This window comes from Plectrocnemia conspersa, unplaced genomic scaffold (genome assembly GCF_051122295.1).
Source record: "Plectrocnemia conspersa isolate PC_06_02 unplaced genomic scaffold, ASM5112229v1 ptg000007l, whole genome shotgun sequence".
NCBI lineage: Eukaryota > Metazoa > Arthropoda > Insecta > Trichoptera > Polycentropodidae > Plectrocnemia > Plectrocnemia conspersa.
Genome location: NW_028277171.1, coordinates 6,162,974 through 6,179,568, shown reverse-complemented (window position 1 = coordinate 6,179,568; position 16,595 = coordinate 6,162,974). Strand labels below are relative to the sequence as shown.

At 32.2% G+C, this 16,595-nt stretch overlaps 1 protein-coding gene across 2 annotated transcripts in view; it reads right to left on the bottom strand.

Annotated features, from left to right (window-relative positions):
- Positions 1–1,307: 1,307 nt before the first annotated feature.
- Ptpmeg2 (Protein tyrosine phosphatase Meg2) overlaps positions 1,308–16,595 on the bottom strand; it is a 28,606-nt gene continuing 13,318 nt past the window's right edge. For both annotated transcript variants that reach the window (XM_088188749.1, XM_088188750.1), the window contains 7 exons: positions 15,062–15,270; positions 13,367–13,683; positions 13,087–13,291; positions 11,987–12,150; positions 11,691–11,920; positions 11,423–11,618; positions 1,308–4,292 (listed from right to left, as the gene is read on the bottom strand). In XM_088188749.1, coding sequence (XP_088044875.1) covers positions 4,066–4,292; positions 11,423–11,618; positions 11,691–11,920; positions 11,987–12,150; positions 13,087–13,291; positions 13,367–13,683; positions 15,062–15,270 — 1,548 coding nt within the window. In that variant the 3' untranslated portion in view covers positions 1,308–4,065. The remainder of the gene's footprint in view (positions 4,293–11,422; positions 11,619–11,690; positions 11,921–11,986; positions 12,151–13,086; positions 13,292–13,366; positions 13,684–15,061; positions 15,271–16,595) is intronic.

The following is a 16,595-nucleotide window of genomic DNA, read 5'->3' as shown; positions in this document are numbered from 1 at the left end:
TGTCAATGTTAAACTACAATTTACTGGACAAAATCAACATTTATACGAGTTCATCAATTCAAATTTGTCGTTCGACAATTATATTTTTATATTTAATTTATTTTTTGATATAGTTTTGGATTAAATTTTTGATATAAAATTCTTAATATTTTTCGTTACCGACACATTACAGGCGGTCCTCGACTTTCGCACAATTCGCTATTTCGCACATTTAAAAAAAAAATTTTCTTAAATTTAATTTTTTTTAAAAAACGTTTTGATAGCGGTGAATCTTTTGCTTCAATCAAACGTTCGTATGATACAAACAGGTCTACGATATGTTTAATTTTGCAAAATAAAAATATAATTAAAGAATACATTCAAAATTGTGGAAAATAAAGATATATTTCCACAATCTTTAATGGTATTTCCAAAAAAACACAGCAAAAAAAACATGGATGAAATGGAAAATCTTTTTCATCGTAGATCGATGACCAACATCAAAAAGATGTCCCTCTGAATATTTCAATTATTCAAGCAAAAGCTCTTAGTTTGCACAAAGATTGGAAGGATAGATTAAAAAAAATATTTTAACACGGTTTTTCAAGCAAGTAGCGGTTGGTTTTACAATTTTAAAATGAGGTATTCTTTTCATAATATTAAATTTACTGGAGAATCGGCTGATGCGGATAAAGATGCTGCAAAAGAATTTATTTCCTAATTATCCAAAATTATTGAAGATGTAGAATATTCCTCTAGCCAAATATTTAATGTAGATGAGACAGGTTTATTTTGGAAAACTCTAACAATGAAAAATATGAATGAAGCCTTCACGCACCTTGACAAATTTTTAAATATTATGGAAGATTGTGATCCCAATGGAGAACGCATATCTCAAGTGCGTGGGGCGATCAATAAAAACATAGCATGTTATAAAATACTATATGAAGAAAAGAAAAAGAATAGTGATAAACAGTTAACTCTTGATAACTTTTCAAAGGAAACACCCGCAAACCCCACTTAAACGCCTCTTAAATACCTTATATTTACTTGATAAATAAATATTTTAAAATACACACAATTTCAATTTTTTTTACTTCCCTCGACTTTCGTACATTCAACATTCGCACACATTTCATGAACCAATTATGTGCGAAAGTCGAGGGCCGCCTGTAGTTGGATTAACCCGACGAAAGTCAATGTATTGGTTTTACAAAAAAAAGATACAGCTGAGAATAAACATGTTATATTACATCTTATCTTTGTAAGAAATAGTTTCATTTCAAAACGTTTAAATTGTTTCTTTTTGTTAATAATAAAAAATCACATAGTTGTTAATAAAAATTTATTTTACAATTTGTTCAAGATTCACTATTTCATTAATAATTATATGGTCACTTGATATTAAATAAAGGAAAAAATATCGACGATGTGCATAAATATTAATACGGTATTCTTTCCATTTTTTCGTTTTTTTAATTTGACTACTTAATAGTAAGTTCATGTATAAAAATTCTTAACTAGAGTTTAAAACACTTGTATAAACATTATAAGTAATAATTTAATTTTCTTAATCGAACGTCAATGACTATAAATATTCAGGTTATTATTTTATAGCATTCATTTCACTTCACAAATTTATTTATGATAATAATACACAACACGCAATAATAAATCGAAATTAATGCACTTTCAGTATATTTATAATGTATACAGTTTGCAAAAAATAGTGGAAGAACGATAGTGAATTTCTTTCAACGATCACTCCTTACTCGTGCACTCGTACAATGATATCTTTTTAAACACGATAAAATAGACATATGGTATTTTTAATTATGAACACGATAAAAATCAATCAAGTGTTTGACCTTTGACTGGAAAGGTTAAAATTTTACGCATATCAAAAATATCTATGAAGAAGCAATAAATTTAAAATAAATAAAACACACATGACAAAACACAGTTGAAAAATACACGGGCAAAACTGGTGCATATTAAAAAAAATTGCATTCTTCACATAGTCTTTGTATATTGAATAATTTTATTAAATAGCAAACGTTAACAGATTTAAAATATATGTACGTATATAAATATATGAAATTTTACCGAATACACAATGCTAAATCATATTCTTTCGTAAAGTTTGATTATCTATACACATCTTTCATAAATATTATAAAAATAAATATCTTTCGCAATGTGCAGATTCTCAACCGAGCAAAAACAAAGTGAAAAATAAATCTGTGAATGGAAACAATGCGAATTCTTCAAAACGATAACATCAAACACCATGGCAAATCTTGAAAGTGTAACTTGGACAAAGTCTCAAATATTGGGTCGAGTAATAAGTCATAGCATTTATTCGGCAATTGAATGATCCACCGGTACTTATTATTTGCGTAAGATTTCTTTCTAGGACCTTTACACCTAATTTTAAAACTCTTCCACAATATCAATTTTCGGCCAGTAAAATGCGACGACTTAATACTCAACCTATTATCAGCAAATACAACTTTGCGAATCGTAAGCCGGAAGCTCAAATGGTACTAGTTTTGAAAATGGATTAACTTCTTTTTATAAACTGTTACAATATCGGATTATAATTTACTATTATATAATTTATAATAACAATTGTACGAGGATATACAAGAAAAAAGTAAAGGCAAAAGTATATTCAAATCGATCATTCTCGATATTATTTCATATGAGGCACTGGTTCTATTGTAACATTTGATAATAATTGCCTTTACTTTTTTATTTGAACCTCGTTTATAAACATACATGGAGGTAATTGTATAATATTCAAAGTTGAAGCATGCGAGGGTCGACTCTCGTTACACTCAATATATTAAATACACACGTCGGAGTATAATGACAAAACATTTTCTAAGCGTACAGAAGCTAAATAGATACTTTTCGACAATGAAACACAGCAAACATTTATACTGACATCGAGCGCGGATCATGTTGATAAAAAGGTACATATCATATTTATATAAATAATATTATTAACACAATTCACTATGACTGTATGCGTATTCGCGAACGGGGTAAGGTTATTACAGAAGCGTACGTCATATATACCACATAGAATAGAGGAACTTTTGATTCGAAAACACTCAACAGGTGACTCATTAAACGCTATGTGAAATAAATTAATATGCATATATTAAAAAAGATTCTTCAACACAGTTTCCAAGATACATAAATATAACAAAATACAAAAAATCTTACAGTTATATAAATATATAAATCGCAGAATAAACAACAGATAGAAAACAAGTAAAATTGTGCTAAAAATAAAAATTATATTACTATATCATTAAATATTTGCAAAAATAAATTATATAATGGACAGATATTTTCTAAGAGAGCTAATTTTTTCTTTTATATACAGAATGGTCCAGAAGATGCTTTGACATTTAAATAATTAAAATCTTTCTTATTCAATAGAACAATTATTCAAGTACCCACGATATATATTATGTTGAATTTTTAAATATCATAAATCCAAGTGGATCACCAAAGCACAAACCAACCCTCAAGGTTAGATCATCATAAAGAATGTTTATTCCCAAAATTACATTTTTGCTTCAAGCCATCTTGATTATCGTTTCGCCTTGCCTTCACCATGACAGTAAATAGGTCACTTCTTGTGGCAAGATTTAATCGATGAATGCTTCTTTCAATTTCGAATTTATGTCGCAGTCTCACAAACAGAACATCCAAAGCACATGCATGTGGTTGACGAAAATAATTTAACAAAAAAACTTTAACTTGGAACAAAAGAAGGGCATATAAAATTTCTTTACTAGTGTTTTGAGCATGGTCGTTAGAAATCACTGGTGATGTAACTGACAATATCCAACCAAATATCACTGGTCTTGTATGCGTATTATTAGTAGTGAGAGCTACAAAATTAAATTTATTTTATAGTAAAAAGTCATTAGTTTTTCAAATATCAAAACAACTTATGGACCATCCGGCATACACATACGTATGTGTATATATATATATATATTTAATTAATGGTTATTAAAAAAGATCACTTAGTATTTAAAAAAAATATATTACTCTATTTACTGTTCAGTCTGAATCGTCGTCCTTATCACTAAAGCCTACTAAACAAGCAGACGGAAGATGTCCCTGCGTGAAGGCGTACTCTATCAAGGCCAGATGACAGAAGATATACTGATCGGGCATTTGTATAGAATGCGCTCTTTGAGACCTAATTTTTTCCACAGTTCCTTTGACATCTATTAGACCCGTGTCCTCTAACCTCGATATCGAAATGTCTAAAGCGCAGAAGGTTCCTGAAATGAAACAAGAAGATTAGTCGAAGGAATTGAAAGAATCAATATTATTTCGTTTAACAATGTTCCAATTGTATTTTAATGTTACTCTAGGTCGGTCAACGAGAATATTAATCTCTCGTCGACCAACAAGTTGTAGAGCTTCATAGTTCGTAAGCCCCAGAATCAGTGATTTTGTACTGAAAAACTGAACCCTTATACGTACAATTTACATCTAATTTTGGCTCACCATGTAAAATAATTTGTGACTTATTGATGATGGGATCTCATTTCTAATTTGGGGTCAGAATCTCGGTTCAGATTACATTTTATCAGTGACTTGTTTTTATTTACATTAATTTATAATCACTCACTATCTTGATCACGCATGATTTAGCTGATGCATGCACACAAAGGGTTGATTTGTTTTGAGAATGTCTCAAAAGATTATCATAAATATGATCGGCAAATCGTCGTATGCCTCAAATCAGTTATTTCCAGGGTGGGGAGCAGAAGTTGGCTAGTCAGTGGTCTTTTTTTTAATATTTCGATTTCATTAGGATTCATAGTATTTCAATAAATAACATATATTTTTCTGGATAGTCAAGTGAGGGCAAAGTCCACCCCCCTTCTCCCAATGAGGTTCATTTAAAATCCACATCAAAAGCTATAAAATCGTGTCATCACAGTGGAAACGCTTGGGTTATCTAGAGTTCATATTAACACTCCACCAACGGGTTGAGTAATATCTACTGGCTTTGTCTGCTGCTGGTAATCCACGGGACAGGTAGTGACTACCTTTTACGACTTCTGATGTTTAATGATGGGTTTGGTAGTATCTATCTACAAAAACTAAAGCGTTTTGTGCTGCCATAAATCAATGTTTATACTTTAGGAAAGAAAATATTTCAATGGATAATTACTTTTATTGCTGCCACAGACTTTCCATGTGAGGGACCAAAGAGCTCTTTGTTTAACCCAGATATGCCCAAGAAATTTTGCTATTTTCAAATTTAAAAAAAACCGCACAGCTTCACCAGACGACAAACAACACTAGACTTAACAATATTCCGGTTTTTATTGTTTAGGAGTTATTACTAAACCCTTTTAATGAGTTCATTCACGTTTTGACTCATGTAAAAGTAATAAAAACGTCACAATTGTAAAAAACAGTGGCACGATTTTAGTGTCCTACCCATAGGACAGTGGGCATATCTGGGTTAAACATGAGTTGCTAGTATAATTTGATCGTAAATTATTTTTTAAGGATCCATAATTAGTCTTAAAACGTGACAAAGCTATAAACAGCAAAATTTTAACCAATGGGAGACTGAAATATAATTTTATATATGATAATTTACATAGTTTGGTGGTGCCCCTTAGTGTTCTAACCAAATTTTTCATGGAAACAAAATCAACGCATTTCATCAACTAATGCTCAACACCAGCATATATTCTTTTATTTTATTTATAATGAGTTTAAGATATTTTTAGTTTCTTTGAAAATATTTTTTTAAACTAGAAATAAAACAAAGTAGAATAAAACAAATTTCATGATTTTAATTTTGATCTTATGTGACCCACTGATAAAATAATTTTAACATATGTACTAAAACAATTTAAAACATTTGATAATTTTTTGTTTTTTAATTCAAAAATTATCATCTATTTTTGTTATATCTCTGCACATCACGCGGCGAAAAAACCGGTACGCGACAATTGGGCGACGGACAAATGGGCGATTCCGGTCAATTGGGCGACGGTCAATTGGGCGATGGTTATTTGGGCGACGGTCATATGGGCGACAGAAAAAACTTGCACGCTTTGCTTTATTATAAATATTAATAAAATATACATTAAAACGAAAAAGTATATTAAATGCTAAAAACAATTTTATTTTCAAATTATTAACTCATATTATAATTATATGCAATACCATGTAAATATTCTATGATATTTTTTCTATTTTACCTCAAAACTTTTATAAAAAATCTTTGGTCTATTCTTTTTATAAAGATATCCATTCCAAAGATATTTTTCCTTGTCTTTTTGACTTATTATGCCTGAATTATCCATTTATGAAGAATATAAACTGTGGTAACTCAAATAAGTCGTTCTTAACAATGATCTATAAAAACCAATTATCTATAAATAGCACATAAAATATAACCCACATTTGAATAAAAAGATACATACTTATTTTCTTGCTGTACTGAATTTTTTACCAAAAACACAATGACACTGTGACAAAGTGTTTTAAAACCACGACAAAAATAATTTTCAAAGACGCAACGAAACTTTTTGCGAACATTTTCAGTCAAAATTCAAAAGTATGCTGAGCGCTAGTTATGGGTTTTTATATTTATATATAACTAACCTATCTAGTTTTAAATAGATAACTGTAAAATATGCGATTTTTGTGAATTCCCAAAGTTTATTCTCACACTAATTTCCAAGGCGTAAAACATAAAAAAAATTCGCGTTAAGGGCAAAACCCACGATAAACATTTATCAGCGCTAGTTCTAGGTTATTATATTTATATATAACTACCCTATTCAGTTTAAAATAGATAACGGTAAAATATGCAATTTTTGGAAATTCCAAAAGATTGTTCTCACAGTAATTTATAAGTCTCAAAACATACAAAAATCGCGTAAAGGGCAAAATCCACGATTAACACTTATCAGCGTTAGTTATGTGTTTTTATATTTATATATAACTATCCTATCTAATTTAAAATAGATAACTATAAAATATGCGATTCTTGGAAATTCCAAAGGTTTGTTCTCAGAGTAGTTTCCAAGGCTCAAAACATAAAAAAAATTCGCGTAAGGGCCCACTATAAACATTTATCAGGTAGTATACTTATAATAAAATTACCGACTTAAGCCGTGTGTTTTATGATATCGGGTAATTCTCTTAAATTCTTGAATAAAAAAATCACTGTTTAAGTGATATTTTATGATTAAATAAGCACAAATGATAAGTAAATATATACATACTATATCTTATGTAGGTATATTATATTTTGTTTAGACCAAATAATGTTTTCATCTTTTAATTATATTCTAAAAAATATTACTTATATTTTCGTATGTACGTATATATATAATATACATATATATATATATATATATATATATATATATATATATATATATATATATATATATATATATATATATATATATATATATATATATATATATATATATATATATATATATATATATATATATATATATATATATATATATATATATATATATATATATATATATATATATATATATATATATATATATATATATATATATATATATATATATATATATATATATATATATATATATATATATATATATATATATATATATATATATATATATATATATATATATATATATATATATATATATATATATATATATATATATATATATATATATATATATATATATATATATATATATATATATATATATATATATATATATATATATATATATATATATATATATATATATATATATATATATATATATATATATATATATATATATATATATATATATATATATATATATATATATATATATATATATATATATATATATATATATATATATATATATATATATATATATATATATATATATATATATTTTTTTTTTTAATATATATTAAATTATGTTAATTATTTAATTAATTATAAGATCATGATTTGCATCACATTTATTTGTAATGCATTATTATTGTATCGCCCAAAAGACCGTCGCCCAAAAGACCATCGCCCATTTGTCCGTCGCCCATTTTGAATCGCCCATTTGACCGTCGCCCAATCGCCGTCGCCCAATTGACCGTGTCCCGAAAAAACTACAGTCGGTCAAGTGTTACTTTTATATTACGATTTACAGTGAGCGAAGCATATCTAAACCGAATTTTGACCAATAGGAGAGCGCAAAAAACAATTATCCCTACTCAGAAGGCAAAAATCCACGTCAAAAACAATAAAATCGTGTCAATGTCGTCAGTGAGAACACTCGTTCGGCGCTGACACGATTTTATTGCTTTTGACGTGAATTTTTTACTTCTGAGAAGTGATAATTGTTTTTGTGCCCTCCTATTGAAAAAAATTCAGTTTGAATATACTTTGACTAACACTCTTATCTCAGAAGTTATATCGGTAAGGATAGCTATCATATTTTTAAAGCATAGTATAATATCGAAATGCAGATAAACTATGGAGCTATATGCAAGATGCGACGTCTGTTGGTACTTTTTTTCCTGCTTATTTCCCCCTGAGAGAAATATTTTGGACTTGACCTAATAAAAGATCTAAAACTATAATTAGTGTCAGAGCTATCACTAGGTTAGGTTTGGGTTTGAACGGCAAATGGACGTTTCGCAACTGTTAAATTGAGTTTCAAAGATATTTTAGAGCAGCATATTAGTGCACATCAAATAAATGATATTTTTGCTATTATAAATCTACTGGTGAAAATTAATTTTGATTTCAGTAGTGAAAATATAACTTCACTGAAAAATACACATTCACTGTAACATTTATACATCGCATGTAAATAAATAATGATAAGTATGTTAATACAGGCGGCCCTCGACTTTCGCACATAATTTGTTCCTGAAAATGTGTGCGAATGTTGAATGTACCAAAGTCGAGGAAAGTAAAAAAAATTGAAATTGTGTGTATTTTAAAAAATATTTATTTATCAAGTAAATATAAGATGTTTAAGAGCCGTTTAAGTGGGGTTTGCGGGTGCTTCCTTTGAAAAGTTATCAAGAGTTAACTGTAATCCACTATTCTTTTTCTTTTCTTCATATAGTATTTTATAACATGCTATATTTTTATTGATCACCCCATGCACTTGAGATATGTGTTCTCCATTGGGATCACAATCTTCCATAATATTTAAAAATTTGTCAAGGTGCGTGAAGGCTTCATTCATATTTTTAATTGTTAAATAGTTTTCCAAAATAAACCTGTCTCAACTACATTAAATATTTGGCTAGAGGAATATTCTACATCTTCAATCATTTTGGATAATTAGGAAATAAATTCTTTTGCAGCATCTTTATCCGCATCAGCCGATTCTCCAGTAAATTTAATATTATGAGAAGAATACCTCATTTTAAAATTGTAAAACCAACCGTTACTTGCTTGAAAAACCGTGTTAAAATATTTTTTTAATCTATCCTTCCAATCTTTGTGAAAACTAAGAGCTTTTGCTTGAATAATTGAAATACTCAGAAGGACATCTTTTTGATGTTGGTCATCGATCTACGATGACAAAGATTTTCCATTTCATCCGTTTATTTTCTGTGTTTTTGGAAACATATCATTAAATATTGTGGAAATATATCTTTATTTTCCACAACTTTGAGCGTATTCTTTAATTATATTTTTATTTTGCAAAATTGAACATATCGCAGACCTGTTTGTATCATACGAACGTCCGATTGAAGCAAAAGATTCACCGCTATCAGAACGTTTTTTAAAAAAAAAAAAAAATTTAAAAAAATGTTTTTTTTTTTAAATGTGCGAAATAGCGAATTGTGCGAAAGTCGAGGGCCGCCTGTATACATATAAAAGTTGAAATCATATGATTTTACCAACACCTTCACCAGATAAATCTACCAGTGAAATGAATTCCAATATGATTTCGCTGAATTGGCATTTTTAAAATTATTTTCAGGATAGATTCAACTGTTTTTCTAGATTTTCTTTGAGGGACAACCCTAAAATTTTTGGTTTAGAATCAGGGATGTTATTTCACCTTTTTCTAGAGTGACAATGATGTACCTGCCCCAAATCACATTGAAAATATATCTGATTGGGTTTATTACCAGTCTTCTCAATTGTACTATATAACATAAGATACAATGAGATAACGAGTGAGAATCATGTTTTCTGGCCAAACAGATTCATCAAAATTACACACACACAGTGGCGTAGCTAGGGTATGTGCCGCCCGGAGCAATCCTTAAAATTGCCACCCCCCCCCCCATACAATTTTTTGCAGGGTCATAAAATCAACATTTATTAAAATAATAAATTGATTATTGTTAAGCTCTTGGTATTCATAGATTTACATAAATTTTAGTTTATTCAGGGTTAAGAACCACACTAGACGATTCCATCGCGAATATGCCACCCCCAAGCAAGTGCCGCCCGGGGCGGCCCGCCCCCTCCGCCCCTCCCCCCATAGCTACGCCACTGCACACACATTATTAGACAAAGCTTGGAAAGTGTATAAATACAATATGAAATTTCATCACTTATTTATCGACATCAAAGAGACATGTGAATAGAGATAATACTCTAGTGTCTGAAGGCATTAGGAATCCGTGTAAAATATGTCAGACTAAAATGCACAAAGGGTTCAATATTGCCCAGCAAAAAATTAAATTTAAAAATTCACACAAGGGGTGCAATCTGAGAAAAGCAGCAGCAGTCTTCAGCTTGAAAAATAATGAAGCCAAAGCCAAACAAATTATTTTATCACTCTAGTGTAGCACTTAATACAATAGATGGGATTAATTATTTTTTTCTAGGATCAATTTAAATCCCAAAAATAAAATATTAGTCAGGATTCACAGGTAAGTGACCCCCCATGTGGCATCAAGAAAAAGAGTGAGTGTTATTATGAACTTTAAATTGATACATTGTCACCAATCAATCGATTGCCGTTCTACGTTAAGGGTCATTCTACGATATACTCAAAGTCAAGTACCGTACTTCGTTTTGATTATGAAATAGATAATAATTTACTTCACAATATTACGAATTTAATGACCAAATCGGGTGTTCTATTTTAAGCTGATTATAAATTCCGTCAATTGCAACTGATTCTCTTGTGATAAAAAAAAAATTCAAAAGATATTTCACATATTTGTATAATATAATAAGGAATACAAATGCTAAAAGCAAACACTATTTTAAGCTGCTTGTAAGAATTTTGTAGAACCCAGAGATTTCAGAAGAAATTCGTTTATTGCAACTATGCTCCAATACTAATATTTATCTTTCCTAGTGGCTTCATATTTTTATGGATGAGGGTCAACTCATTGGTCATATTATTACATATCGATAATATTGGAACCTTGTCAAAAAATACAAATGTTTTATTACCAGTTCGGCCAATGCCAGCAGAGCAGTGAACGACGATGGGAGGCCTACAATGCCTGCAGTCACGTTCTAACAGATCCTGGGCTTGCCTGGCACGCACGTTGGCTATAAATCGCAGTACGGCTCCAGCGCTACCTGGAACTCCATAATCGGGCCAACTGATAAACTGCCAATGGGACACTTGCCGCGACTTGTTAGTCTGTAAATGATAATCAATCTCAATGAAACTGTACACTTATTAATCCATCATTAAACAAATCTCAATACACACCTGCAAATTGGTCAATACAAGCTCGGTTACAACATAATCGGAATTGGCTTCTACTGATTCAGTCAAAATATTAAAGTTTCCATATTGACACTGTTGGCCTGGTTCCGTCTGCCAATATTGGCCGCATTTCGGCCTACCCTGCTCAATTGTTCGCGTAGTCATTACAATTATCATAGAATTTACTTCCCAAACCATTCGCCAAAAATCGGCAAACGTGTTAGGCAAAGGTCCTGAAATAATACAAGCAAAAAAGGTTATATTACGAAATTTTAAAAATAAACGAAATTGAGACAAACCTTGAGTTGATATGAATGCATTTTTCTCTTTATATCCATCGACGAAATTAGCATTGATGTAATCGCTATATGAGTCTTTTTCGTCCAATCTCGTCAAGCAAACGCGCGAATGATCGTAGCACAGAACGTCGTTATAACGATTTTTTGGAAAATTACATTTATCGCTGAAAACATCATAAATAAATTATTTTACTGAAATAAATATTTTACTACAATCAATTTCAGACGTCTATGTTATATTCTAAGTGGGATGAATACAAAAATGATCCACTCTTGAAATTGCGACATAAATTTGAGGAGATTCGAAAAAACAATTTGTTCATTGCAGTTTCGTCGGACCTAAATTCCTCAGCAGCAGAACAGGGCTACCAACATTGAGTTAGTTTGCGATGTGATAATCCACTTGGATACAGCTAGCAGCTTCTTTTTCATGCTATCATTTAGTCGATTCAATAAAATAAATGCGCTTCAACTGACATCACTTCTCGAACCGAGAAAATGATTTCATCAACTTTTAAATTCATTGACATAAGTTCTGCTTGTTTTTTAAGCCATTATGTATGTACTTAAATTAGGTTTCAATTAAAATTATAAGCTAATGAATTTCTGTTCTAGTAATTTTAATTATCATTACGTACATACATAATATTACTAATCAAAAAATCACATCCCTTAAATTTTTATGGTTTGACAAATCTTGAAAATTGCCATATTCTATTCTGATCTGATTTTTTTCATCTCATGCGAACGAACTGTGGACATTTTTTTCTTAAGCCCCAGAGCATTTACATTATAATTACTTAAAACCATTATCTATAAGTGTAAAATTTGTAGACACGGCACATTTATTAAAAACTGAACTAAGAGATTCTTAATCCTTTGATTTTTACTTGATGGAACAAGTAATGAATGTCGAGTTAAATCAAATTAAACATCTATTTTTCTAGCTTCTAGATCTTTTCATCTACAGCTAAGATTAGAGATACACAGTTGTTTTGGAAATACGCATTTTACATTTAAACAATGCTTTTAGATAATTAAACACGTCTGAGATTGATATAAGTCACATATATAATAATAATAATAATAATAAAACAAACCTAGCATGCACGAACGTTCCATCGGGAGGACAATTTCTGATGTCGTTATACTCCCCGATCAAGCCGTCTCGCCCCAGGCGATTGACCTTCTCATAGAAGGCGATCGGAGTTAGCGCTCCGTCCCCAGCCGCCAGACTGTCGTCGTCGGAAAAGTCGGCTTCGCCCCGCTTGGTCGCGTATGGACACCACAACATGTGATTGTTTGCTGCAAACGATGACACGTCATTATCATCACTGTCGAACCTTCGTTTAATTTCACTCATCACAGTCAAACACTCACGAGATAACTTGGAGTCGTCTTCGTCGCCGGAGCTTCCGTCCGCGTTCAACTTGTCGTCGTCTAGATCGGAATCGTTGTTGTTTTTTCTCTCGCGTTTGGAATCGCCGCGACCGATTATGTGCATCTTAGCGTCGTTACCGTTGGCCAGGTTGGGACTCTCGTCGTCCAAATTCATAATAATCTTGCTTTTGACGACGTTGCCGTTTGCCAAACGAACCGCATCGGACGTCGGCGGAAAACGATCAGCGACGTCGCGCACGGGAGAATCACCGATTGTTCCATTGCAGTCGGTTAACGATTTGAAGCAGTATAACAACCTGGAATTAAGGACGAAATTATTGTTATGATCAAAGCTTTTCTAACAAACAAAATTCATTAAAGTATGAGGGATGTATACAAAGCTACAGTAATTTTAAAATTTATTTATATTAATTCAAAATCAATATATCTATAATTAAGAGCTATGCACTTTTCCTCAAAGAGCTACTCATTTATTTATCCGAATAGGTGGCAATAGGCGCTAAATGAAGCGAACATGGATGTAAAAGAAATTGCATTTAAGTCGAGTAAGTTTGAGCGTACAGCTTTGCTAGTTACTTCTTGATCAATAGTATTTGTTTTTTATTGTAGCCTTTATTGAAAGATAATCCACAAGAATCACTTTCCCGATGGAAGGCATGGCATAGGCTTAAACGAACTTTCTTCTGGACGTTACCAATCTTTGTTTCCAGATTAGTCATCAGTCACAGACAAATGTTATTTTTTTATTTGCAGCAGCGATATATTCTTTGTGAACAGCAGTATTTGATTAATTGCTGCGCTTATATAGTCCGTAAAAAAATCGGTCAATCGGTACTTTTCGATTCAACAGCCTACAAAATGCTGAATGATTTGTGAGCTCATTCCATAAGAAAATGATTGCTCTTAATAAACTATGTTAAAAATTATATATAGCAATCTAAATGATCCATGTCCCTAATCAACAACGAGCGTATCAAAACTTGTTTGCAGACGCATGCCGATTTAATAGCAGAATAAAATTCCTATAACTTTATAAACATACTTATTGTATAGTCAATACTAATTTTAGCTTGTAAATGTCTATGGTTATTTTTCCAAACTATATACATTCTCAATGATTTTGAGATAAAAAGGAGATCACATCCGCCGATCATACCGAAAGGTTTTTGCTAATATCTATACTGAGATTCAATCAATTTGAAATTGATTTCAAAAGCATTAGCTTATGTTCCCATACTGCTACTTATGTAAAAAAATAAGTTACTAGGACTTCTACTTCTAGTAGCTCCTGAGTCGGACTGGCAACTTATATTAAAATATTGAAGTCAAATCGGCCAGCACTTATAATAATAACGTTACACATGATTGTAGATGAAAGTTATCATAGATATATCAAAGCTATGTCATTTACTATCTTATCTAGTATTTGCAATCATGCGTCACCTTCCTTAACATATTTAATTAGTGACATTTAGAACTCGAATATATACCAAAACGCTATTATGCACCTAAGAATACCATGCTTTGAAAATGCATTCCTTAGTTTTTATTTTAGTGATGTAACGTGCTGTAAAGATTGATTGTTTTTAAGAAAACAAATAGTAGAAGGTAGAAAGGACGTAGTATATTGTTTGTAAATGAGCTGCAATTATGTAATTAGCACAGTATAATTACCAAGCAGCATGATCGATCCGCAGGGGTCCTCCTAGACCGGAGGGCAAAGATGACCGAGGCACGTGCGACGGCAACTGTGGCACGCTCACCGTGAACACTCTCTCCCTGAGCTTCTCCTTGACGAAGAGGCGCAGGATCTTGAACGGCGCCTTGAACCACAGGGGCGCTGTGACGATCAGCACCTTCTTCAGCTTGGCCGGATACCCGCCCTGGAAGAAGCGCACCGAAGACTGAAGGGGGAACGAAAATCGATAGCGCGACCCCTCGCGAGCCGCCAGGTGAGGGGCGCACCTGCCGCGCGCCAGCTGCCGCGCGCTACCGTCGAGAGGTGGGGACGCGGCGCGCGCGCGATTACGTAAACGAGCAGCGCGAGGTTATGTGTCGCGAGTCGCGCGCGAAGGAGGAGCGCCGGCAACCTTTTATAAATAGCGGTCGAGGTCGCGCGGCGCTCGGGTCGCGGCCGATCGATGCCGCGGCGGGCCCAAGGTGCGGCGGCCCTGGCGACGCCGAAAGCGCACGCGCGGAAAGCCGCAGAGGGAAATCCGCGGCCGCTACGCCGACGACTACGACTGCGTTTTCTATTACCGCGACCGTAGAAGCGCGACGGCAACTTCGCGTCGAACCGATATGCTTCGTAGCGATGCTCAACGGAGGCGCAAATACGAAAATTACTCAATTATTTTATTGCAAATCTTCCGTTGTAACATGACATGAACTAACCCAATGCGTCACAAGAGATAACAACAACACTTATGACCAAATTGTGACACCAGAAGTCTTGGAATTAATGGTATAAAAATCTGCTACGTATCGGTGTCACTTTACATGCTGATGTTATATAGCACTATACGTTATTTGTAAAAAAAATGTTAAAAGCCATTGACGCATATATGCGTCATTTATAAAATTATCGTTAAAAACCGATGATGCCTGTGTGCTTCATTCTATATCGGTAAAGATAAGAAATTAATATTATTATAATATATATAATATATTTTTAAAATTAATTTGGCATATCAAAATTGCATTAGATACATTTTAAATAATAAAAAAAAATACAAAACATCGGGAGCCGACAATAGTTATTCTAAAATGCACCGAGGACGTAATTTGGGGGGGGGGGCAAGTGAAGGCATTTCCCCCTCCACCGCTTGAATTTGGTAAGAAAAAGGCATGTCATATAAGTAATAAAATACTATGATCGGACAAATTTTCGCTCCCCCCCCCTCCTGAAAACGCTGAAATCACGTCCCTGATTCTAAACCATAAATTTTCTGGTTGTCCATCTATAAAGAACAGTCTCAATCTATACCAAAAATATGTCATTTCAGTGAAATCACATCGGAATACATTTTCACCGGTAGATATGCACCGTCTGTCTCAAATTTTACTCTGCAATAGTAAATTAATTTATTCAATATACACCCCTCCCCCTCTGAGTCAATACAGCGCTGGAGACAATCATAAAAAAATCGAAATATCTTTCGAATAAATTTTCCGGACATGCCTCGATCGAACCCTTTAGGATGTCAAC